At 33.6% G+C, this 26,006-nt stretch overlaps 6 protein-coding genes across 11 annotated transcripts; all 6 read right to left on the bottom strand.

The window, feature by feature from the left end:
* Nucleotides 1–27: 27 nt before the first annotated feature.
* LOC121223008 (probable protein S-acyltransferase 12) lies at nucleotides 28–1,343 on the bottom strand. Its single transcript, XM_041103879.1, has 3 exons — nucleotides 1,336–1,343; nucleotides 505–716; nucleotides 28–137 (listed from the first exon to the last, which is right to left on the bottom strand). Exons 1-3 carry the CDS (start codon nucleotides 1,341–1,343, stop codon nucleotides 28–30), a joined length of 330 nt encoding a protein of 109 aa, XP_040959813.1.
* Nucleotides 1,344–1,926: 583 nt separating this feature from the next.
* Nucleotides 1,927–3,039, bottom strand: LOC107912141 (pectinesterase 3). The gene has a single exon (XM_016840211.2). The coding sequence runs from the start codon at nucleotides 2,826–2,828 to the stop codon at nucleotides 2,106–2,108; it is 723 nt and encodes a 240-aa protein (XP_016695700.2). The 5' UTR covers nucleotides 2,829–3,039; the 3' UTR covers nucleotides 1,927–2,105.
* A 514-nt stretch (nucleotides 3,040–3,553) lies between these two features.
* Nucleotides 3,554–5,023, bottom strand: LOC121223625 (40S ribosomal protein S9-2). Its single transcript, XM_041105499.1, has 3 exons — nucleotides 4,768–5,023; nucleotides 4,083–4,464; nucleotides 3,554–3,878 (listed from the first exon to the last, which is right to left on the bottom strand). Exons 1-3 carry the CDS (start codon nucleotides 4,793–4,795, stop codon nucleotides 3,695–3,697), a joined length of 594 nt encoding a protein of 197 aa, XP_040961433.1. The 5' UTR covers nucleotides 4,796–5,023; the 3' UTR covers nucleotides 3,554–3,694.
* Nucleotides 5,024–5,907: 884 nt separating this feature from the next.
* Nucleotides 5,908–14,228, bottom strand: LOC121223624 (PH, RCC1 and FYVE domains-containing protein 1). 2 transcript variants are annotated; one of them, XM_041105497.1, is made up of 9 exons: nucleotides 13,927–14,228; nucleotides 13,385–13,612; nucleotides 12,921–13,007; nucleotides 11,617–11,706; nucleotides 11,056–11,136; nucleotides 10,135–10,323; nucleotides 8,027–10,054; nucleotides 7,282–7,428; nucleotides 5,908–6,373 (listed from the first exon to the last, which is right to left on the bottom strand). In XM_041105497.1, the coding sequence occupies exons 2-9, from the start codon at nucleotides 13,430–13,432 to the stop codon at nucleotides 6,320–6,322; spliced, it is 2,724 nt and encodes a 907-aa protein (XP_040961431.1). In that variant the 5' UTR covers nucleotides 13,433–13,612; nucleotides 13,927–14,228; the 3' UTR covers nucleotides 5,908–6,319. The 2 variants fall into 2 exon arrangements, with proteins under 2 accessions (XP_040961431.1, XP_040961432.1); XM_041105498.1 differs by lacking the exon at nucleotides 12,921–13,007 and having other exon boundaries at nucleotides 13,927–14,205.
* A 955-nt stretch (nucleotides 14,229–15,183) lies between these two features.
* Nucleotides 15,184–18,456, bottom strand: LOC107912139 (transcription factor bHLH47). 5 transcript variants are annotated; one of them, XM_041105500.1, is made up of 5 exons: nucleotides 18,417–18,456; nucleotides 16,673–16,759; nucleotides 16,173–16,288; nucleotides 15,963–16,090; nucleotides 15,184–15,814 (listed from the first exon to the last, which is right to left on the bottom strand). In XM_041105500.1, exons 2-5 carry the CDS (start codon nucleotides 16,714–16,716, stop codon nucleotides 15,449–15,451), a joined length of 654 nt encoding a protein of 217 aa, XP_040961434.1. In that variant the 5' UTR covers nucleotides 16,717–16,759; nucleotides 18,417–18,456; the 3' UTR covers nucleotides 15,184–15,448. The 5 variants fall into 5 exon arrangements, with proteins under 5 accessions (XP_040961434.1, XP_040961435.1, XP_016695694.1 ...); XM_041105501.1 differs by lacking the exon at nucleotides 18,417–18,456 and adding an exon at nucleotides 17,278–17,434; XM_016840205.2 differs by lacking the exon at nucleotides 18,417–18,456 and adding an exon at nucleotides 17,125–17,263.
* Nucleotides 18,457–23,784: 5,328 nt separating this feature from the next.
* Nucleotides 23,785–25,694, bottom strand: LOC121223626 (transcription factor TCP14). The gene has a single exon (XM_041105502.1). The coding sequence runs from the start codon at nucleotides 25,361–25,363 to the stop codon at nucleotides 24,176–24,178; it is 1,188 nt and encodes a 395-aa protein (XP_040961436.1). The 5' UTR covers nucleotides 25,364–25,694; the 3' UTR covers nucleotides 23,785–24,175.
* Nucleotides 25,695–26,006: the final 312 nt, after the last annotated feature.

Below are 26,006 nucleotides of genomic sequence, written 5' to 3' on the forward strand. Positions count from 1 at the left end.
TTGAGTTATGTTATCTATATAGCAAATTTAAAACCCAAAAATAACCAAGAAAAGAAGGAAAAACTTATAGTTGCATGCTCCAACACAATTCACCACCCAGACACAGTGGTGGTCCATCTTGAGAACACATCTTTGACCTAAAAAAAACACGATGTAGAAGGTCATATTTCATGCTAATTATGCCAATTAAAATCAGTAGCAATATCCCACAGAATGGTTTTGGAGATAGTTTTGAAAATCTACAAAAGAAAGGTTGCCAAAGTTAAAATCTCAGCTCATCTCCTTCAATTAAGGAACTAACAATCTTCAATTAAGCAAGATTCCTTTTATTCACCCTTTTTCCAATTCAATCTAAAAAGTTCACAAAATAAGTTTAACCTTTAAATCTTAAACCATTCTACCAGTCTGATTTCTTTTTTCTTTTTAATTACATGATAACAAGGTTCCGCCTTAAATGGATATAATAAATCCAAAAGCGAACTGGAAGATTTAAATTTGACATACAAATAGAACAATGATGGCACCGTGGCGGCTTCCCATTCTGGCAATGGATGCAATATCCACCACCACGCCATCTTCTCTCAAATCCGTCTTCCGCAGCAGCTAAAGAAGTACCAACCTCCAAGCTCTCCTCCCCGGAAACAGCTCTCCAATTCTCAGGTACAGAGCCAGGGTCCTTAAGCACCACTCTAATATAACTCCACAACAAAATTAAACTATAAGACTATTTTTGGGTTTTAAATTTGCTATAAACTATTTTTAAAAATAACTTCTTTTAAGCTACTTTTTTTTAATTATAAACACTCTTTCTATAAAAAAACATGTATTTCATTTTTAAAATATATCATTATATAATATGTGTTTATTGAGTCTGTGTTACTCTCAATCGGGTCACCAAATCGGTTAAGAAATTACGGGAATGTCCTTCCATTTTTTAAAATAAATTAGATTATTTTAGGATATTTTAATATTTTTATTTTAATAAAAATCTATTTTTTTATGGTGAGATTTAAACTTCACCAATTAAATTAATAAAACATTAAATTTACTATTCAATCAAAGTTTTATTTTAATATATTTTACGTATTTTATTTTAATATACGCAAATTATTATCTCTATTAATTATATATTTATATTTAAAACAGTGAAAATAACTTTCTTCAAACAATTCTTTTTATTATAGAAACAACCAGTTTTTATTTAAAAAGACATATATCATTCATTTCTAAGAAATATATATAAGTATAAACTAGTAAAAATAAAATAATAGAGATAACTTTTTTGAATTAAGTTTACAAAACAAAAAGCGGTGGTCCGATTAGGGAAAACCCCACAGAGCCATTGTGGATTCAAGTGGCACCGGCGGGAAGTTATCGATGCTCTGTGAAACCAGCCTCACGCGTTCCTTCCACTATAGGAGACACGAGACCCGAACCTTCGTACAAGACCCGTGTCTCAACTCCTTGCTTGGAACGGGCGAGCCAGAGAGGGGCCTCAATGGAACCGACTCAGTTAGTTGACCCAGAGTCTCACCACTTTTATGCTCCCACTCGGGCTACAAGCAGGCGCTACCCAACTCAGCCAACGGACAACGTCTTAGCCTTCCTTTTAAATATCGCTTGCTTTTTCTACTTAATCATGTGGGATTCTTTCTTCATTAGTGACGAGTGGGTGACTTTGGAGTGTTATCCGAGTCGTAAAATCATTGCTATATACTCAAAATCAATGATTGCCAGAGATCAAATAGATTCCTCTGAATTGATAAACCTACGAATTACGTAATATCAATGAAAACAACCGATCTCCACAGAGGCCTCTTTTAGCTATTATTATCACACACAATCTGGATTTGCTTTTGTTTCTTTTTTTTTGACCAAAAATTCCACAGCCGCTGGCTTTCATCACATACATTGAAACAGTAAACATTACTTCACAATCGATTCCTATTAACCATTATTTAAACTGAACACAATACACAATTTGGGATTGCATACAATCTTTTCAAACTGTAAAATTTACACATTTATATTTGGACCACCTTACAGAACAACAAAACAAGAGCCCTCTCTACATGAATACATGGAATTCAAACCCCAATAACATTTCAGTGCATGGTGCGACCACACTTTTGTAGAAGATTCTGCATATTAGCAACAATGGCCAAACTATTACTAATCAACTCTTTACAGCTTTGGGATTGAGATTTTACGACTTCATCAGCAGCCGTCCATCCCATCTCTTCTAACCCATCATTACACGTGTCCTGATCAGTCATTGCAGCACTGATCCAAGTCTGGATATCACTGATCTTCTCCTTAGTCAACACAAGCTCCTTCCCGGTACCCACCTTCATGGCAGACACTGAGTCGTTGAGTCGACTGAGGGCGTCATCAAACAGGGTCAAGCAGTCTTTTAAAGCAGGCTGAGAGTGGAGATCGTTGAGGGACTTGAATGAGGAAGAGAGGTCGGAGAGATGGGTGATGGCTACTTGGAGAGAGAGGTCAAGGAAGGCCTCTAGGTCAGGTTTTGTAGAGGCGTTAAGAGAAGATAGAGCGGTGAAACATGAGTCAGGGTACCGAGTCACGTTGCAGATGGTCTTGATTGACTCAACCAAGTTGGAAGATAAAGAAGAGGCGGAGGCCGAGTCGGTGGGATCTTTGTCATTGATGGGTTGCAGCAACAAGGCAGCAAGGGTGAAGCCGATGACTAAAGTGAAGAAGAGGACAGCAGAGATGGTGATGGCGGCTGAGGCAGATCTTGGGCGAGGGTTTTGGCTTTCGAGGTGGCTTAGTTTGCCATAGCCTTTGAAGAAGTTAACGGATTCCATTGTTGAGTTGAATCGTCGAATAGGTTAACGGGTTTTGGGGGTTTTGGTTTGAAGGTATTGTGTGAGGAGAGATGGGGTGGATGGGGAGACTTGCAGGAAAAAGTATATGAAGCAAACTTTTCCAATTTTTATGATTAAGGTTAATATACAATTTTGTATTCAATTTGATACTGGAGATTATTTTTCTAATTGGTATCTAAATTTATTTTATTATTCACTGTGGTACCTAAGTTTTTTTAGCTAAGTCCTTGAGTTAAACTTTCATTGTGTCATTTGACTTGAATACCAACTTGAACATTGCAAAAAGAAACTCAAGTACTAAATTAAATATTAAAACCAATCTTAGGTACCAACTAGTATATTAGCCCTTATTATTGCGTTGACTTTTCAATGGACGCGGATTTTATTCCAGCAGGCAGCAGCCGTGCGGTTTACAAACTAATCTGTGTACATTTGCGCAGATTTTGAACTTTGCAATCATATTGTGGTCAATCGAATTCCATCGATTTGATCTATTTTTATTTTTAAAGATAGTTTTACTAATATTTAAAAAAGATATAATTTTTTTAATGATATAATAAATAAAAATTAAATTAATTTTTTAATTTATGAACCAAATATTAAACACTAGTTTCTATTCAATTATAATCATCCCTTAAATTGTAATATAAGCTTTTATTAATACTAAAAAAACTGAAGGTAATTTCATATCAGGAAAAAAATAATAAAGAAAAGTAAACTCATTTTCTTGGAAACTAAACAAAATTCTAACAATGTCCAAAAATATTATCAATCCAAAATAAACACCAAGACATCATTTTTCTAAATCATGTAAAAGTAAAAAAAGATCAAGAACCCCAATCACCTTACTCTTCATCTTCTTCATCTCCATCTCCACCAGCAGCCTTCTTGGCAGCTGCCCTTTGGTTCTTTCTCTTCACTCTTCCGGGACGTCCACCGCCAAACGGACTAGTCAGCGAGAAATCAATGTGCTTTTGTGAATCAACCCTCACCATGAATGATGGAATGTTGACTACCTGCCTTCCAACCCTGTACACAACCAGAAGAAACCGAGCTGAGTATCAATAGGCAAAATGATAATTATGCCAGTCATACATGATCCCAATGTCAGACACCAAACAACTACGTTACTAAACTTGGGTGCGAGTGTTTCCTATATGTAATGATGTAATAAATAACCTATATTTAGCTACAAAATCATATTATTTTACATTAGCAAGTAAAGATCAATACCTGATATGCCTCTGCCTGATGAGAACTCGGGCATGGTGGATAGATTTAGCCATACCAGTCTTGAACACGAGAGTTTGAAGGCGACGTTCGAGGAAGTTCTCCACTGTCAACGCCAAGACATAATCAAGCTTGTTCTGGCTCTCATCCAATAGTCCGTATCGATTCATCCTGCGAAGAAGGGCTTCACCCTCAAAGATCCGACGCGGGTTCTTCTCATCGAGGGTCAATAGATCCCTAGCAGCATTTCTGATTCGGCTTAAAGCATACTGAACTCTCCAGAGTTCCCTCTTGCATCGCAGCCCGTACTCTCCCACCAGCCTCAACTCAGCATCCAATCGTTCCTTTTCATAAGGACGACGAGGCTTCTTAAATGTCTTCCCATCTGTTTATCATTCATAATTTCACATAGCGGGGAACAAATCATAATCCTAAAAATCATTTACCCAAACAAATCACAACCACCTAAGAAACCCTAGATCTTCATCCACTCAACCCCTCAATTCACTATGCAAATCTAACTAAAATCACAAACAAACAAAAACCCAATTTCTATTTCATCAAAACAAGAAAACCCAACAATGCATTAGGACAAAAAAGATTAACATAAGACCTATGGAAAATACCAGAGCAGATCAAAGTTAAAAGAAATACTTGTCATAGAAAAAAAGGGGTAGTGAGAGCTTACAGTTGCGGTAAAAGGAGACGTGAACCATTGTTGTAGGGCGGAGGCGCCGTTTCTCTTTAACACAGTGACTTTGCTGCTTTCATCAACCAACGGTAGGGTTGCAAATGGGTTTTATAAAGCAAACCCTAAAAAATATGATAAAGCCTTAGAACTGAAAATTTCCAGTTGCTAAACAAAGGGATTTGAGCTACTTAGGCCCAAATAAAGACTAAAGAGTTAATAAGCCCAAATTTTGTGTTTAAATCATCTTCACGATAAAAATGAGAATATATTGAAAATTTTTATTAAAAATTTTTGAAAGTATTGTCTCCGACGCTTTTACTTAAAATGTTTTTTAAAATTGAAAAAAATTAAAAAAAATATTTTTAAAATTTAAATTCAAGTAAATGAATTGGCACTAATTTAAATTCATTCAAATGCAAACAAATTTATTTTTTAGCAATTTTTAAATATTAAAATATCTTACCTAAATTTTAATTATATAATATAGTAATTTTTATTTTATTTCTTTTGTTTTTATTATAAGATAATAGTATATTAAACATGTTTTTTTAATATTTTTGTTATCGAAAACAAATTTTATTTCATTTATCAAATTTGTTTTTCAATTTATAAAAAATAGAAAATGAATCATTTCTTTAAAATGAAAATAAAAAATCAAACTTTGATTTCAAAATGGACATGAAAAATACCAAATAATAAAAACAAAAAATAATTTCGAAAACCAAATAATACCCTTCTTTTTTTCTAGTGCTACTCCAAATAGATTTGTCGAGAGCTTACTCGTCATATTTATTAAGTTCAATTTACTCAAATAAGATTCATACTAATTCAATCCAAGTTGAATTATTATTTTAATAATAAAATTAATATTATTATTTCAATTTTTAATTATAATAATATAAAATATTACATGAAGGAATACCACATAAATTATGTTTTTTAAAATAAAAAAAAACATTCACTTTTCTTTCCTCTGAAGTGTTCCATCTCTTTCGTCCAATTTAAGAACTCAATTTAATTTTTTTTTTAAAAGGCATTTAAAAAAAAGTGAAAATTTCAGTGTCTATAAAAGACAACACCAAAGACCTCCAAAAAGAATAGTTCGAAAATCAAGCAAAAATCGATGCAATGCATGGCTTGCTATCCAAGTGAAACTAGCTTTGTATATGCATTCAACATGGGAATGGAAGTAAATACATTCTTCATCAAATGTATCAAACATATGAAGTTTCTATGTTCTCTTCATCAACTTTGTATCATAAGGCATCAGCTGTATATCCTATGCTAGTGGGGCTGGATTTTTGCCCTTGAAACTGCAGGTTTTCAGGGCAATGCCTCCTCTCCCGTGTATTCAAAACCAACTGTTCTGCATTTTACTATCCAATACTCGTCCTCCAATCTCTTTTTTGCTGTTTATTCGGCCATGCCGTGATATCCGTACGAACCTGTCACACTCGAGATTCTAGGCATGTTGAAAGGGCTTTGTGTTCGGAGATTGGCTGGACTCTGGAATCTGAACAAGAACGTGAGTTCAGCAGCCGAAACTCTCTCAGTTCCTAGGTAAAGTTGATTGTTCAGGTCCTTTTCCACGCCCTTGATTCAACTGTCAAAAAATACCATTAACCAAATCCATTGTAGTATTATATTGGATAGAAATGATGGCAAAAATACTAAATCATAGCACTTCTCCATCATAATTCTGTTTCAATTTTTCATTCCTAGCAACACACCACATAGAGAAAAATAATAGGGATACATGAATGTCTCAAAATTTATATAATATGAATTACTAGCGTATTAAAATTTATATAACTATAAAATACTTTAAACACAATTATAATACCACAAAACACTTGAACACTACATGAATGCACAAGTGTCCATAAGAACCTTATGTGGAGGCCTCCCTGCTGCTCTTATTCTTTTAGCTCATAAATGTGCTTGTTCCTTGGAAACCTCTCCAAATTAAGCATTTGAGTGGTTATATATGCTTAGTGTAGAACTGTCTTACTAACCTAAAATAAAAGCTTCTATTACGAGGGTTTTGAGAAGGCAATAGTTGCGTAAATAAAATCCACATATCTAAGGTCTGTGCATGTAGATTTCCATGCACGGTTCATAAAGATTATTAAGAGACTAAGTATCTCGTTACTAACAAATGTGCTAAGTTCCTTCATGCTTATGCCACTTCTTTGATATAATAGAATTCTTTGTATGTGTTCTGGTACTATGGAATCCTATGGTTTCTCCATTTACTTTCTTCTATGTTGCTCTTATTCTTCATTTGAGTATCCATGTCCAACACTCATGTACCAATGTTAGCCACATACCCATATCTTACTCGAGTCTGAGTAACATAGCTTTCTTCCATATTTCTATTCCCAACCTTTGACCAACTATGCCTTAAATAAGTGAACAAGTTCAATTCAAGATTGGGTTTTTAACTATAAACTTATGTCCAGTTTAAAGCTCATATATCTGTACAATAGCAAAACCTAGATTTTTTTTTACCTGCGCTGTTAGAGATCTGATTACTTCCTTTGAAGCTTTGTTCTTTTCAGCTTCCTCACTTGCTGCAGCCATTGCCTCTTTCCACCGCTTTGATGTTCTTTCGAGTTTTGCTTCTAGGACTTGAGATTTGGCAGTAAGATCCTCAACCTGAAAGCCATATTATTACCATCATAATTACAGCACCTATAGTATCCTGTCATGAGCATGGAAGAACATCCTGACATAAATTGCGAGATATGTAAGTGACACTCCTTAGTTCATATTGAATCAAATTGCCATGTTTTCAGCTCATAGGAATGTCTGCAGCCTATGCAGGGTGTCTATTGATTACCAATAGTTTAGTACCATGCCTCATTTTTATTTTCTGACAATAGAATTCTTTTTAGCAACTGATGAATGTTCTTTAAGATATTTAAGTACAGAAACAAACAATGACTCTAGAATGGGCACTGCACTCCTAAATTAAGAATCAAAGTTCACAATAGAAAAAGGAGAGCACGTTTCGAGAAATTACTTTATGGAATAAAATATATAAATAGAAATCAAGGATAAAAGTGGTGACCCTATATGTAAGGGAATGATAAATGAACAAAAAATTCATGCACGCGCCTGCGAAAGCAAATTGAAATTTCTAGATACCTAAAGCGTTCATAATTAATCACCATCTCTCCTTTGATATGCTTTTTTCGCATATAATTCTCAAATATAAGTTGTAGTTTGTATCTTAATCTATCATTATAAGTACCTGTGTTCTTAATAAACTTATCTCTTGAGTGAGGCTCTCAACTGAGTGCTTTGAGTCATCAAGAAGTAATTCTGGATTTGCAAGATCAGTATGGATTGAATTTCTTGTAAAAGAAGAAACTGGACTCGACTTCCTTGAAGGAGGGGATGATCCTCGAGAAACCATTCTTAAACCAGAAGTTGATTTTCTCGTAGAATTTCCTAATAAAAAGCTTGGGTAACACTGCGACTTAAATACTCCTCTATCATGGTTGCAATTGCGGCTCCTGAATGAATCAAAGGACGGAAGCCTGGCTAGTTTAGGAAAAGATGCTCGGTTTATAATATCTTTGTCTGTTAACTCATTACCATTCAGATGTATGACTTCCCTTGAATTCTTAGCGGATTCAAGAGCTGATCGAGACTCCTTTTTCCAACTTAATTTGGAAAAACAATCATCACAGACCCGACAAGGCTTGTTCTTCTTAGGAGCCAAAGCAGCTTTTAGAGATTTCTTACTGCTACAAGGTTTACAAAAGGCTAGCCCGCAGTTGTAACAATTATGGCGCTTTCTGATGAAAGTAAATGGATTTCGACACCCAGAACAGTTTAAATGATCGGCACCTAGTGCCCAGTCATGAAGACAAATGGCAGCAGTGAAGTTTGAGCCACATACCACTCTCATTGCTTGTTTGTTTTTCAAAGCTTCAACAAGAGTGGGAATATTTCTGTCTTCATTGTCTCCATGACCTAATTGACCATTTGCACCTTTTCCCCAGGTGTAAATCTTGGCATCCGAACTACGAACAGCAATATGATAAGAACCACATGCTATCTCTTCAATTCGGCTGTTTTTGATATTGCCTTTGACGCAGGTCGGAGTCTTGCTACATCCAGAGCTCCCAAGGTTTCCACGACCATCACTCCCCATGAAATAGACTTTCCCAGTGTCAGTTAGAGCAACAGTAATACTGTAGCCACAAGCCACTTGGGAAAAGTTTGTAGTGCCTGACAGTGCTACCAAAGAAGGAACTAATCTGGGTTCTTTATCACCATGTCCAAGCTGCCATTTCTCTCCATCACCCCAGGTGACCAGCTTTCCAGATGAAAACTCACCAGATAACTCAGGAGGCATTTCCACAACCGCAGCAGTGTGCCAAACTCCACAAGATGCCCTCACCGTTCGTAGCCCTCTAAGAGCATGAACTTCTCTAGGTAAACTTGTGCTACTACGGTCCCCATGGCCTAGAGCTCCAAAAGCTCCATCTCCAAATGTGAATAATTTACCTGTCGATGTAACTGCAGCGGTATGCCAAGCTCCACAAGAGATATATGACACACGCATACCTTCAATATCACCTCTTACCATTTTAGGAATCCACTTACTAACTTCAGTACCGTGCCCTAGAAGACCAAGATTATGACAACCATCACCCCAGGTATAAAGGTCCCCTGAAAGTGTTACAGCACAGGTATGAAATTCCCCACAGGCAACTAATCCAATAGCTGACCCACTAAGAGCACCAATGAGCCTCGGTTGAGAAACATCAGCTTCAACTCCATGCCCAAGCCTGCCACCCCTTCCTTCACCCCAACTAAAGATCTGCCCCTGTTTTGTGACTAAAACAGCATGCTTATACCCACAAGAAATATTGTGAGCATCCAGAAGCACTGTTGATTCAAGAGCCTTGGGTGAAAGTGCATCTATTCTAGTAACAGTAGTTTGAGTTTTGTGACTGCCACCAAGCAGTCCGTTAGCAGTTCCTTCTCCCCAGATAAAAACACCACCTAATGCATTAAAATCCTCCAAAGAAGATCTGTGGCTGGATGAACTCACTCGACTGGATAAACTACTTCTAAATGAATCAAAAACAGAGGAGATCTCTAACCCCCCCAATGATTCTGAACTGAAATGCTTGGCAACTGTCTCCTTCTGAGTTAAGCTATTTATTATACTAGTGTATGCTAAGACCTCCGAAAAAGCTTTTCCCAGTCTACGCTGTGGAGAGCTCTCATGCGGGAGTGAAACAATTTGGATATCTCTGGGATCCTACAATAAGAAAAAGATGGAAAGATATAATAAAGAAAACAGAAAATGATTGGATTTTCTGGCACTCTATAGTAGGAAACCTTATTGACAATGTCACTGGTTGCAGATGACGCATTAGATATAGAATTTCTTTGAGTACAGCTACATTGACTTTCTGTTGATGTGTTGTCACTTGTTGCATCACTTTTTCGCCTGCTGCTGTCACCTTCTGAAATTAAGACCCTAAGAGCAGTAAACCAGATCTCAGCTTCATCTCTGTCCTTGCATATCTATTAACATCATCCATTAATTAGAGTTGGTTTTTATGTATTGGGATTCAGATTTTGGTAATAAATACTCAATGTTCAAAACTAAACTATATGTTACATTAAAAAGAAATTAATTCGATGAGTTCTAATTTTAAATCAATGAACATGAGAAGTTTCTTCTTATATTCTCCCAACCATAAAAACAAGAAAGGAAAAGGAAAGGAATCAATGATCATTCCCGAATCTAAGTGAACAAGAATTTACAATTCTAGAAGTCTTGAACTGCTAGCAAAATACAGCAACAATTTCCTCTGGTCCTTACTAGTAGAAAAGGTAAGGAAAGGAATAAAAAAGCAAGAAACTAAACTCTCCTTTCTACACACAATCCTATCCATGGCTTGGGAAAGAGGGCTAAGAAACAAGATACAGAATGGTTGACTTTTCCTTGAGTCGACACTGCTATTATATTAAACTATTCAGCAGTGAAACTGCAAATTCCAAAAACCATAACAAGAATAGTAATAACAAGAGAGAAATTCAGAAGATAAAATCTTAAAATTCATAGGTTCAAAACAAGTTTGCTATGAGCCTACAATAATAAATATAGAATGCTTGAATGGGATGAATATGCACTTTCTATGCATGTATAATGTATTGGATGGTACAGAATGAAATGGAAATTTGAGAAACAATGCAATTGTAGTTAAAAGGAGGATGTTTGTTAACAGGTCAAAAGCAAGAAAGAATACGAACCAAATCCAAGGATCCGTTGTTGTAAATAAGAGAAAATGATTGATGTTCTTTATCAGGCTGAGGGCTACGCTGGAACACGGCCTGCAAAACCATGCAGAAAAGCTTTTGTGACTTTTGCCTCTTGCTGAGACTGCACTAGTCTTTTTTTTCTTTTCACCTTTTTGTTCCATAGACTAGTCTAAACGAATGAATTTCAAGAAGATAAGCCACATGTCTCAGATTACAATAATGAACTATATATATATATAGCAAAATAGGATCTGTTAGATTTTAGGAGCTCCTAAACTTGTTCTATATCCACTGAAAGTATAGCACAAGGCATTAAAAGATATTTCTTCATGCAAAATGTGTAATTGGTTAGATGCTCCTAAAGAGTCAGTAGCTTCAATTGTCTTTTTTTTTCCATAAATTTTGATGATATTTTAGGAATATATTAAAATTCTTTTTGTTTAGTATGTGACTATTTATTAAACACTGTTATGATTAGGTAAATTATGTGCTAAAATTGAGAACCTAAAAGTAACTGTTCACCGCACAAGGCATTGACAGATATAGACTTACAGTACGCTGTCCTGATACAATCCTTGAAACTTGGCTTAGTTTGAGTTGTTTCTCTGCTTTGTCAGAAATCCAAATCAGCGATTTCTCATCCTGGCAGGTAAAAATGATCTTAAATCAATATAATCACCCTAACTGAACAATTTGTAATTCTGTGCCCAAGGTTCCTTGGATTTGCACAGCTCGTTCAGTTCACATAGCAATATTTGCTTTAACAAAGACATAGAGATGGAAAACCTCACAGACAGACAAATAAAACTGCTATCCACTATTATTCTACGTGTTAGTTTTACAACCTCCTAACAATCTAACTTAACTCGTATATTTAAAATTTGTTATATCTATTAGTTCTTTTGCTCCAATTACTGCTAGTAGTGTCCAGTTTCACATTATATAGAACAAAAGCTATCCCAAGTATAGAGCAAGTGAATTGCACACAATGGCATAAAGTTGGATTCTCTGCCAACCTTTGAACTTAACAAAATTTTAATCCATTGTCACTTCTTTACGTAATCCTTAAACTTCTCATGATACAAACTGAAATAGAATAAATGAGATTAATAAAGAGGTTAAAGTCACAAGCATTTCATGAAGAAATATTTTAGGTTTGTATTCACATGAATTCAAAGACTCAAGAAGCCATATTATCATTCTGAGGCTCCACAGATTAAGAGAACGTCATCGCAATGTTGCTAGATATGGCAATCTTCCTTGATTCTAGCAGTTTCATTTTTGGGTTTTTACCTTCTTATATGAGCTTTAAAGAGGTAATGATTATCTGACATCTAATTTAATGAAAATGGTTCAAGGCTTAAAGAAGCAGACAAGGACCAGATTCAAGCAGATGTGCACATGCCAGACTCCAGAGTGGTCACTCCAGTTGAGAAACCTAAGGAAAAAGTTATATTTAGATCACCAATGGGACAATCCAGCCATGATAGCCCCAAAATCTATTGTTGATCTTTCATTTAGAAAATAACTTAATTCGTATAAGAAAAATCATAAGAGCAATTTTTTTTAGGTTTGGAGATGAACTGATCACAATCTACTCATACTTAAAAGGTCTTTGATAGAAGGTACTTCTAGGCGGGCTACATCTCTTTAGATGGCATGGCATATTGATGATCACTAATTCATTGCTTATTGTATTACATTCCCTTTAAAAGAAAATTAAAAGAAGTATTTTCTGGAAAATTCGTAACTAAGTATTTTCAGGGTGACATGATATCCAATGCAATTTCAGTATGGAAAACTCTAAGCAAGGGAAAGTATTAGTAATTAATGGTATGGTCTTCAAGGCAACATACATTTGAAAGTCGGAATGGACAAAATTTAGGCTTTCCCCATCGCCCATACTTCAGCAGATACATTCCTTTCTTAAGGGTTGAAATGGCCTGCAGAAAAGGGCGCAAAAGTATGACATATACTAATTAGCATGAAGAGACAACCTTTTGATTTTCAGTTCCAAAGAGACAACCTTCTTAACTAAAGAAAAAAGAAGACAATGGCAGGAACTAAAGATCATCTGAAGACATGTAACTCAGCCTATAACACCTATAATCTCATTCTTGGAAGAGAAAATATTCTACATTAAAAGGCTATTCTGATTCCTGTCAATGCTGTATATCACATACTGCTGAATCGACCTAAAACCAAATTTTCTGCAACAGTCATAGCTAATAAAGTTCATTACTCGGACCAAGTTGACATCAAAAAAGATTCATGTACAAAAGCCGAGAAAGAGGTTAAGTAGAGAGAAAAGATGGAATACCTGTTCATGTTCCCTATCAGAAAGACGATTCCTTTGGAGGTCAGCCATCACCTGAAGATATTAAGTCCGACCCTTGCTTAGAACAACAGCTAACTCCTAGAAAATATCGAAAGAATAATCCCCGTATCCGCCCCATATAAAACCTTTCCTCGAGTCTCCTACCAGAATGCAGTTCATACTATTCCATTATGAGAAAGCCTCAAGTGACAGTATCCTCATGAGAATAACCTATCTCAAAAATACTGAGTTAGAGACACTATCATTTTCCAAAAGCATTGTAATAAATTGTAAAAATCCCGAACCACAACATCTATTCATTTGGTCTTACCTGCATTTGAAGCAATCACATCAAAAGAAACAAATAAATCGGATGCAATCTCAACCCTAATAATTAAATTTTCTTTCAAATTTCTGTATCAAATGAAGTTAAGCATCCAAAATTCCTTCACTGTTTTTTCAAATTTCACTCAATCAGCATAAACTATTAGATCATGCATCATTAAGCTTGAATAAAAATGAGCATTCAATCGAAAAATAGTTACCTGAATACGAATTAACATCCACAAATCGGCAATTAAAAGGCCAATAAATTTGACGAATCAAAATTGGATTTAAATCTTAAACTTTAGAATCAAGGATCACAAACGAATCAACCGTGATGAGCAAAAAAAACAACACTAACGAATCAAACGGCATTAAAAGATTTGATTACTTTCTTTTCTTTTTTCTTTCAAATTAAAAAAAAATTATATACATGAGAAACAAGAGCATTGAAGGGAAGGAAATTAGCGCCAGCTTTCTTTTTGCTACATTTTATTTTCCCTCCTCCGAGGTTAACTGTTCTAACTGTTTTTTTTAAATTATTATTTTATATGAAGAATTGGTTTTTAAATACTATTTTAGGTTAATAAATTTAAAGTATTATTTTGAGAAGGATTTTTATATTTTATGTATTTTTTATCAAATTCGTAATAATTTAATTATAATTTTTTTCTTAAATATGACTACTTTTTTTATCTCAGATGATTATACATATTTTATATATATTTGTTCTTTTTTATACAATATTTAAAACTATTTGTAACCCTTCCTTAACCCATAACGCGCTTAAATGCAATCAAACCCACATCCTTCCTTCTATATTGACGACAATGTCCATACCAATCGAATTAAAAATCAATCGGCCACGATATTTGAATTTTAAACTTACAATAATGTCTTAAAAAACACTTTATGCCCCCACAAGATTTAGAAAAATGGTTATATCATTAAGCTATACTTTAAAAAAGTTAAAATATCATGATAAAATTTCAGTAGATTTAAAATTTACTCTCTTATTTTTATTTTTGTCCAATTGTTAACATTTTTATTTTTTATTTTATTAAATTTGTTTTGATATTTTGAAATAAAAAATACTCACTTGATAACTGTGTAATTAAAAAATTATTGTAATAAATTTAAATTTAACAAAATAATTTTAATAATGTTATCTAAAAAATAAATGGACTAAATTTTAAATTTATGAAGAGTATAATCATTAAAACTGTGTGACCTATCTCCTACTCTCAATAAAGAAACTGCTACTCTTACGAAAAATATGCACTTAAATGGTCATTTATTAAAATAAGGTTAAAATGCATCATAAATTTACGTACTTTCACAAGTTGGTATTTTTATTTTTAGGGAAGAATTCAGTCTCTTTATTTTCATTACAATATATTTTTTAAAATTATAAATAAATTTAAGTTTGAAATCTGAAAAGTAAAAAAATTAAATTTCTAAAATAAAAATAGAGTGACTTAAAATTAACCAAGGATGAATTTGATTAGGTGGTTGTTCCAGCCAAAGTAGAAATATAATCAATACCTAACGAAGCAAAGGCAGCTAAATGGATCTCAGTTATTAACTCATCCCCATGCACATCAAAAACATGCTATTTTTTACAAAGGGTTTGCCCTTCCTAATTTTAAATCGAAAGCCCCCAAAAGAAAAAAAGGAAGTCCAGAATTTTGCAGTGAAATTTACAAGTTGGCTTGGGTTTCCACCCTCAACTTTTGTTAGTCATTATTGCTTCCCAAGAAGTTGGGAAGGCCATGAATCTGCTGGGGTCGGATATCGAGCATGTGGTTTACTGACAACACAGTTCGTTTTAGGGGCAGGTTGTTGTTGTGTGCCCGAATCGGGCGTCGGATAAGTCTGAATATCGGGATGAATTGGAACAACAAGGAGAGCCGATGATTGTTGCGGAACAGGTTCGACAGCAGGCAAACCGGGATGATGATCTCCATGAAACTGTGATGGCAATGGAGGAGGTTCGTTCAAGTCGGGTTTAGATTGAGCAACCCTTGTTCCGATCTCACTTTTCAGCTCCTGTATTTGAGTTTCCAGGGTGGAATTCTCCTCCTGCAGCTCATTCTTCTCGACGTTCACCTGTTGACGTTTCAGACAAGAACACAATACTATGTTACTCCGACACTTCATTACATATTCAAAACACGGACATATAGCAAGGGCATCCAACATTCACTCCCGATTAAGATTCAGCAAAATTATCAAAGACAAGGATCAAGAGTCTTACATAGTGAGATTCAGATACCAAAGAAGCGTTTTCCTTTTTGAGGGACTCGATTTGACCGAACAACTCCTTTAATAGTCGAGTTGCTTCACAAAGAATAGAGGCCTTCCCATTGTTCGGCTGATTCGGATCTGTACACGAAAATAACCGATTTTACAAACCGAAACCCGAGCTGATCATCTATATAAATTAAAGCCGGACTTGGGACATTACCGAGAGCATTTGCCAGGTCAAGGAAGAGCTCATTCAAATGCTCACGCTTGAGCTTCTCCCTCTCAGCTTTGTGAACTCTTTTAGGAACCTTTCCCTTCGTCTTCGGAACACAAGACCTGCATCGAAATCGGTTTTCAGACAAAGCCAAACTACCTCATTCTTTGACAAATTTGGCAATTTAAGATTTGCACATTTTCATTGCCACCAGAACTAGATACGTCTGAATATGCTTAATTGCACATTGATAACCTCAGAACCTCAGAGAATATATCAATGTTAGAAATTGATGGATTACGTGAAACCAACAACTACAATGAGCTAAGGGGCTGACTCGCAACCTATGTTACTCAAACTCAGATGTGAGTATCGAATAAGGGGAGGTATGTCATATCGGACACGAATTCAAACATCAACCTAAGCCATGAAATGAATTCAGACACAAACCAGAAAATTACAGAAGCTAGAGGTAACTAAAGCTCCTAAGATATTGAAACACTAACCTGCCAACAGATGTCTTCACTGCTGCATTTGTCTCAGAGCCCATGTTTGTTTAATTAGTTAGAAAGAAAAAAAAACCCAAAATTTTCCTACAAACACCAACAAAATTAACAATTCAGAGTCTCCTCCATTGATGACTCATAGAACTAAATCAATAAATCAGACCACCACAACACAAATTAAACTACAGAAATTGGGTATTCAAAGGAACCAAACACAAATTTCCCAAAAAAAAACACACACACACAAACACGCACCCATATTTGCCCCATCTAATTTTACTGAAAATTTGGATCAAACACAGATAAGATTCAGAACCAAAAAGAAAAAGGGAAAACTTCAAAAATCATCTATCTCGATGCATCAAAATAAAGAACCCAGATCAAAATATAGAAAAGTCCCATCAAAAACACGGTTCAAGATCAAAGACAGAGATTGTGATTTGTGAACCAACCTTCGAAAGAAAACAAAAGATGATGGGCGGTGGTGTTTCAACTGAGAGGAAGATTAGAAAGTTGAAAATAAAAATAAAAATAAAAGCTTTGATTAAAAAAAAAAGGTAGTGTATTTTAGGGGAGAGAAAGAGTGTGGCGGGAGAAAACAGTACACAGGGAGGCGCGTGGCTAGCAACTGATCATTGGTGAATCGAGACAAAACACGTGGAATGGACACGTGCTTGTTTGCTTTTAGTTTTTGTCGGCTTTCTTTTTGCTATGTGCCATTCTGCTTGTTCCATATGCTTTCCAGTTTCACACCTCAAATTTGATTTTTATTAAAAGAAAAAAAGGAAATTTATATAAGAGAATGTATTATATAAAAATATATTTTATTAAAATTACAATATTAGTCATGGATGAGTTTTTATCGTTTTCTTAATAATGATTTAATTGGTAGGGTTCAAAGTATAATTACGGAAGTGAAAAAATTGAAAAAATAAAGAAAAGGAAGCGCGTGGTGGGCATAAGATAGCATAGCATAGCAGACGTGGTTGAATGGTCCAATCCAAACTGAACAATACATCACTTCTAGCATTGGATAGTTTCGCAAAGTGGCGTGTGCCTTCCACGAGCTTTATTTATATTTTCTTAACGACATCGCTGGAGATAAAGGCTAGGTTGAAGACAAATATTTTTGGCATTAAAAGTAGAAGTATCACATTGATAATTTCATTAAAATATAGAAATCATTTTTTTCTCATTATCACTTTTAAAATTATAATATTTTAAATGCTACCGATAAAATATACCTACAACATCTTATAAACAAAATTAATTTCAATTTTATAAATCAAATAATTAAAAAATAAAAATCTCAAATGACTCGACTTAATCTAACCTATTAACCAATATTCTTAAAAAAAAAAGATAAAATAGATAAGTTTTTATACTTTTCAAAAATTTAGTTAATTTACTTTCCAAATTTTAAAATTCAAATTAAATTACCAACTATGTTAATTTCTTTGTTAAATCAATTGTGTTACATTTTGAAATTTAAAAAAAAAACTCGCTTAATTCTAAATAAATAATTTCAATATCTTTAACAGTTAAATTTGAATTTTAAAATTTGAAGAGTAAATAGACCAAATTCTAAATTTTCAAAGAATATAAGAACTTATCACATATTTAACCAAAAATATATAAGCATGTGAACAGTGTGTGGTAAAATATAGGCCCTTTTATCCAACTAATCCAAAAATATAAATATTTACGAAAATGACTCAGATTTAAAAACTATAACGAAAATTACCTAAAACTTATAGCGTCAATCGGTGTTAGCGTCAATCGGTGCCAACACCTTGATGGCCAACACCCACCCCCATCATTGTGTAATTATTCTCTGCTGATTGGCCTGAATTTTTTTTTTAAATTAATGCCGGCACTATCGTGACCGATATTGATATGTATTTTTTCATTCTCCTTTTGCAAAATAAATGTATTTCTCAGGATAGAAAAAATATACTTTTAATAGGTGTCGACGTCCCTATTGCCGGCACTGATTTCGTATTTGAATTTTTTTTCAAGTTTTATTTTGGTGTCAAGCTTCTCTCTCTAGACACCGAAAAAGAATTGGTTGTTTTTCGAAAAAATTGATTTAAACAGGGGCATGGAGAAAGTCTTTCTTTGGCATTTCATTTTTTAAAGCAGGTAAACCATTATAAGTATTTCTTTTTCTCTTTTTAAATTTTTTTTATGCGTTCTCCATACCCTTATTTAAATCAATTTATTTCGAAAAACAACCAAAAAAAAATTCAATGCTGGCAGTGAGAAGCCCGATACCAAAATAAAACCTGAGAAAAAAAATCAAATACGATAGCAAAGACACATAATTAAAAAAATATTATTTTATATCCCAAGAAATACATATTTTGTAAAAGAGAATAAAAAAATACATATTGGTGCTGGTTATTACGGTGCTGGCATAAAAGAAATTAATTTCATGCCAATCAATAGTCAATAATTACACAATGATGGGGTAAGTGTTGGCCATCAAGGTGCCGAGCCGACACCAGTTCACATTGTAGATTTTAGGCCATTTTCGTTATAATTTTTAAATTTGACTATTTTTTTGTAAATATTTATATTTTTTAGTTTAGTTGAGTGAAAAGGTTGAATCGGCCCTGAAATGTATAACCACAATGCATTCCGCTCGAGTTGGATCGCAACTCGCTTTTAAAAAATTTTCGAGTTAGGCTCCACGTTCTCAAATAATTCATTTACTTAATAAATTAGAATTAGATAAAAATATTAATATAATATTTGAGTGGGCTTGGCCCATTCAAATAACTCAACTAATAATACCACGTAAATTTTTTTAAAAAAAAGTTGACCTAGCATTCAGGATACAGCCCAAAGGCCCAAACATTGAAAGTGCTCATGCTTTTGGGCTATATATAATCAACAAAGGAAATACTTATAATTATATAATCAGGTTGCTCTTATCCGAACCCACATTTAATAATAAAAAATTTAAAAAGAATTATGTGAAGTCTCAATTTGTGTAAATACCTTGTGAGTTTTTTTATTATATTATTTTGAATTTAAATCCCATCATTCGGATATGTTTTAAATTTTTTTTGTGTTTTATATTAAATTAATTTTAATTTTAATTAATCGGGAATTTATTATATTATATTCGTGATTGTATTGTAATTAGTAATTGTTTTGGAAAATGAGTTTCGAAAATAGAAAACATTATCTTTTTAAAGTAAAAAAAATTTGAATTTTAGATATTTCTATGGTTCTTTTCCTACTTTAATTTGCGCACACACATATATATATTGTGAGGGTGTTTTCAATATTTAAAATCATAGATTTTGTGAATCAATATTGGGTATTGGTGGCAACAGGAAGCAAACAAACATTACACATGCAAATTGGTACTCGATTAACTTGGGTTTTACTTTTTGCCACCTTCCCCTTTTCATTCCTACTTTACATCACGTGAATTGTCTTCTTTTTTATATATATCGAAAATTTGGGGAAAATAAAAAAATTTACTGGGTATATGTATTGAAAGAAAATAATATTAAATACCACATGACAAAAAAATATACAAAAATAATATATTTTGAAAATGTTTTTACGAAAATATTATATTTCATGTATCTGTAATTTTTTTCATAGTCACATGGTTGGGTTGAAGTGATATATATATATGTAAAATTAGACTCTTTGGTTTTTTTTTTTTTTTGGTTTTTCCATTTTGAAGCACTAATTAAGTGCCAAATGTAGAACCTAAAAGTTAATGTCCCTACAATGAAAGCACTTATTTTATTGTTGTCAGGTTGTATTTTATTTTTCTTCTAGCTTATGGTTTCAACTATATTATAATCTGATCAATTAAGAATTAAGAATTATTTTTATTTAATTAAAAATAATTCAGAAATTGTAAATTTTAAATAGTTTTTTGGGTAAAAATTTAATTAGTATTTTAATTAGCGTGATTAGACACTATTAACATTTATTCCCAAAAAAGAACACTAAACATAAACCTAAAAGAAAAAAGAATGAGGGCCAAAAATAAACCCTAACCATCAAATAATGGAAGGATTAAGAGATCTTATGGGCCCTAATAAGCCATTCAAATCAAAACCGGCATTAAGGAGACCTTATGGACCAAAATTAGAACAATCTGTTGATTATTATCACCCCACTAAGCCAGCACCAAAAGACTAATTGCAATTAGATCGGTTTACAGGTCAAATGGCCCTCTTGACCCGTTAAATTCCGCATGAGTTTTGTTTGGATAAAGATTTTATTTATTGTCAACTAATCGAAAATTAAAATAATAAATTTAAATATTTATATATTATCAATTTATTATTTGAATGGATCGGTACACTAAACTTAAATAGTTATTCAATTTGATCCATACTATGAACAGCTATATTTCAAAGCCGAAAGAACTTACCCACATGCTTGAACAACCTCCAAAAGGGGAATGGGTAGCTGTTGGGAAACATTGGTAGAGTAAGAGACGGTCTAATCATGCCGCTTGGATTTTTGACAAGCTCCCATGTATTATTTTTTAAAATTTAAGGTACGGTACGATATAAAAAATAACATAAATAAAATATAAAAGTTAATTTTTAAAATATGTTATAAATTTTTTATATTATTAAGAATAAAAAATACTTACTTATTAGGTATATAATTAAAAAATTACGTTTAACAAAAAAAATTAATAATAGTAATAATAATTAGACCTAAATTTTAAAATTTGTAAAATAAAATGACTAAACTCCTGCATATAAGATGATAGAAATATAAAATTTGTTAAAAGGTTATTCCTAATTGTAAAAAAAGTATCATGAAGGTTTTTGTACTGAAAATTAGATTGCATTCTATTTCTCTATTCAGAAAATAGATAAATGAGTCCATGTGTATTAAATAAAAGATAAAATAATTATTATTTTAATTAAAAAGAATGAATTTCGGAACTGTTTTTTCCCATAATTGTACTAAAAAATGATAATACAAAGTTGAATTTTGCAGGTGAAGATAGAGATTAATATAAATTTCATATTTTAATAAACATTTTCAAATATATGTTAACGTGTCACTACATATATGGTATATTATATTAAAGAAATCATCATCTTGTTTTACTTTATCTTCCCTAATAATAACCTATATGGTGTAATGATTTAATTAATCTCCTCATAAAAGTAGTGGGCTAATAATAGCAGTAGCTTTCATTAATTTTGGATTTAAGTCTGTTGAGCTTTTTGCATTAACACATCACGACAAAACCAATAAAAACAAAAACTACTTGCACAATATGATTGTCTTTAATCAGACATTAAAAATTATTGGATTTATGTTTACGCATTTACTGTTCATAACTCTATTTGTTGTCAATCATTTCAATAAAATGAATTTAATTGTATTTTTTTTAATAAATGTTTTATAAATTAAAAAAAGAATACTTACATTTATATGGCTTTTTGGTTTATTTATTTAAACAAAAAATGGGATATTTTGTAGGATAATAGTGTCGGTCATTCCAAGATATTTTTGTTACTTACAGAGGATTTTGTGAAAATACATGGAAGGATTTATGAGGTCAAAAAGTAATAATAATTTTGGAAATCCATTTACTATTAAGTATGATTGTTTTTTTTTGGTGTAAATGTTAGCTTAATTGATACAAAAAAACAGTGTTTTTTAAACAAAATTTAGCTAAATGATAAAAAAAATTAAACACATAATTTGTTTTCTTTTTTAAATAATAATGAAGATGGAGGATAATGGGATGCTACAAAGAAATTTCATTTTAGTTATTCAAGTGTTAAATCTTTAACGGAGGTTGACTGTATATGTCATATCGTGTTTACACTTTCATTTTGGTCACTCAAAAAAATCGATTGATTTAAGTATTGGTAGGGGTAAAAAAATTAAGAATTAAAGAGAAAAAAACGATAGGATCTAACATAACGCATTAAAAGAAATTATCAAATCACATTTTTTACTTTTTTTAAATTTCAAAATATAAAAATTAATTATCGAAAAAGATTATCCTGAATAGTGTCAACTTATAACACTAACTCACAAAAAATAGAAGAAGAAAAAATAAAAGTTACTATATTCCACATTTTTTTATGTTAAAAAGAAAAAAGGAAAACAGTTACTGTTGATGAAATCCAATCATTCAAAGGTGAATAGCCTGGAAAAAATAAAATGAAGGGTTACTTTGTTTACAAAGTAGGGTCACTCAAGAAACACACACCACCGATCTCTACGGTGCCAACAAAAAAATAAAATAAAAAAAAACTCTCTTTTCCTTTTCCTTTTCTTTTTTCTTAAAAAAGAGAGGAATGATCCACCTGTGGTGTCAGTGAGTGTACATTGGGTTTTGGTTTTGGAGCAATGAACAGCAAACTGGGGGTTCCACTTTGCTGACCCCAACACCTGGAATTGATAACATAGCCCCTTCCCTCCCTCCCTCCCTCCCTCTCTCTCTTAACCATCTTAATCATTGATGCAGTAAAAACCTTGAGATTCATGGCACAGATTACACTGAAAATGAAAGCAATGCCATGGCAAAACCAAAAATAAAAAATAAAGGTTGTTGACCCAGTGAGACATGTAGTAAAACACTGTTTCATCTCTTTCACTGTGTTCTTTCTCACAACTACACTACACTACACAAAACTTTATGTCCCTTTTTTCTTCACCCCCCAAATAGGGAGAAAAAAATCATCAATTTACTTCTATTATGATTCATTTAGGGAGTTCCCCATCCATCATTAAGTTCAAGTGCACTTAAAGCTTGTGCTGTGTTCTAAGCTAAGGATGGGTTGGGTTGTGGGAAGAAGCACGGACGAAGCTAAAAATTATGTGATTAAAGCGCTGAGTCAAAACTAAAAATTTTGTCTTAAAACTACTTAAATATTATATCGAAAATATATATTTTTTTAATTTAAAATAAGATAAAAAGGACTAAATTAAACTATTTACGTTTAGAAGATGCTAAAATAACAATTAATCCCAAGAGCCAAAGTACGCCCCAATGTAAAAGATACTAAAACGATTTCTCAAATATTTTAACCTAAATTCATGTATCCATATCTCATGCAATGAATCCTCTGCTAAAAAGAAAGAAAAATTGAAAATGCACCAACAAAATGATGAAATGAAATTAATATATTGTGTAAACAAAAATAAAAATATAAGAAACCCCAAAAAACTGAGTTTTTTTTTCTTAGCCAAACCAGGCACAATAACAATGTTAATAGTGTCTATCTCTTACCCTTTTTTTTTCTCAAACCCTAAAAGAACTCATATTAATCACACCAAAAAAAAATTAATTTCTTTTTTTTTAGTATAATAAAAACTCAATTCATGTTTTTTTGGGAAAAAAAAATTAAAAGGAGCAATCAAACCTCACGTGTGTTACACATCAAACTACACAACTTGATCAAAAGAAAGCAAAGATGATGCTTTGTTCGATGATCATCATCATCATCTCTACGATAGAATGACACTATTGGTTTGTAAATCACGTCATTCATCGCTGCCACCTCCACCACCGTGGTGTGAATGTGAGCCACTCACTTGAGATTCCGAAACGCCGGTGCCACCGGAGTCTTGTCTATAAGGATTCAATCCAGCTAACATATTTAAATGTCCTTCACTTATGCCACTACTTCCACCACTGCCACCTCCGCCGCCGCCTCCATCGGCACCGCTACTGCTTGAACCCAATTGTTGGCCTGGTAACAAGGCCATTGGTGTTGGAAAGTTCATGAAATGCAACCCACTAGACATAGTTCCCCTATACAAACCACTGTTATTAACTGAAGGAAATGTCCATATAGGGTCACCACCACTCATAACTTGATTATTAGAATTAGTTACCATCCAAAAGTTAGCCGGAACTTGACCGTGGTGACTCGCCGGAATTGTACCGGTGCTTGATTGCAACAAGTAACTCCCCATTTGATGATGTTGTGAAGATAAATCTTGTTCGGGTCTTCGTTTCCTTCCTAAACTACTTTCTTCGGCTTCTTCCGATATTCCCAACGAAGTACTACTAGATTGGAAGTTAAGGAACGTCGTCGGCGTCGGCGTCGTTTCGAGTCCGATTCCGGGGAACAAGCTTCTACGTTGTTGCATAGAAAAGTTGGAGCTAAAACCCGAGGACCGAAGCTGAGAAGGAACCGACATGCTTGAGCCGGAGCTACGGAGTGAGATATTGAGGGAAGTGAAGTTTGCAGGGATGGTACCAGTCCCCGTAGCGGCGATCACCGCCGGCTCAGCTTGTTGTAGCAACCACTCGATCGTTTCACCATCGTATTTATGACCCAACTCGCGAGTAAGCTGAAAAACCCTAGCTGCACAAAGAGCCGGCATGCGGATCCTACGACCACGCCCATCTACCTTGGTGTGTCGGTCTTTAGTCGAAGTACGTTTAGGCGGTGGAGTCTTGGAAGTTTCCGGCGAGATCTGGTGGGTTGAAATGGAACGAGTCGAGGTGTGTTGATCGGCCGAGGAAGATGAAACCGGTAGGGAAGGGAAAGGAAGGGAAGAAGAGGAGGAACAAGGTTGGTTATCTTCTTCTTTCTTCTCTAGTAATTGGAATGGGAAAGTAGGGCGGTGGTGGTGACGATGATGATGATGGAGCGGTTGTTGGTGGTGATGGTGGTGGCTGTGGTGGTGGTGGTGATGATCATCACTGCCTCCTCCTTCCATGATAGCATCAAAGTAGTAAGTTGTTTCTCTAATGGTTTTATTTTGTTTGGTTTTGCTTTATCTTTTGATGAGTGATGGGGAGGATGAGTGTGTATAGTGTTTAATTTTAATCTTTTGGTGGGTCTTTTGGATCAATGTTTTTACATACTAAATGTTTAGAAGAGTCTTTTGGAATCACTTTTTTGGGGTATTTAGGTTTTTTCTCTTTGGAAATTCTTGAATATTTGATTCATAGATAAATAAATAAAAGAAAGTGATGATAAGGGAAGAGGGCAAGCTTTAAGGAACAAAGATCATGAGTAGGAATTATATGGGTTAGCTTTAAAAAGAATTCTTTTTTTATTTTTTTAAATTTAAAAAGAGAGAGAGAGAGAAGAATTGGTTTTTGTTGATGTCTTAGGAGTGATGGTAAAGGCCATTTACTATACTCTTTCTTATTTTGATATGAAATTGGAAGTGGGAGATAATTTTATATTTGATAACTTGAATAAATAAATTTTAAAAATAAAAATTAAATTGATTGTATGATGTTATATTATGGAAGGACAGAGCCTTTGGTTCAGACTCCACATGAGGTGCTGTTTTTATCATTGAATCCATAAAGACAATGGTGGCCATGGGTGGGCCCCATTATTTTCAAGTC

This window comes from Gossypium hirsutum, chromosome D11, assembly GCF_007990345.1.
Source record: "Gossypium hirsutum isolate 1008001.06 chromosome D11, Gossypium_hirsutum_v2.1, whole genome shotgun sequence".
In the NCBI taxonomy this organism is placed as follows: Eukaryota; Viridiplantae; Streptophyta; class Magnoliopsida; order Malvales; family Malvaceae; genus Gossypium; species Gossypium hirsutum.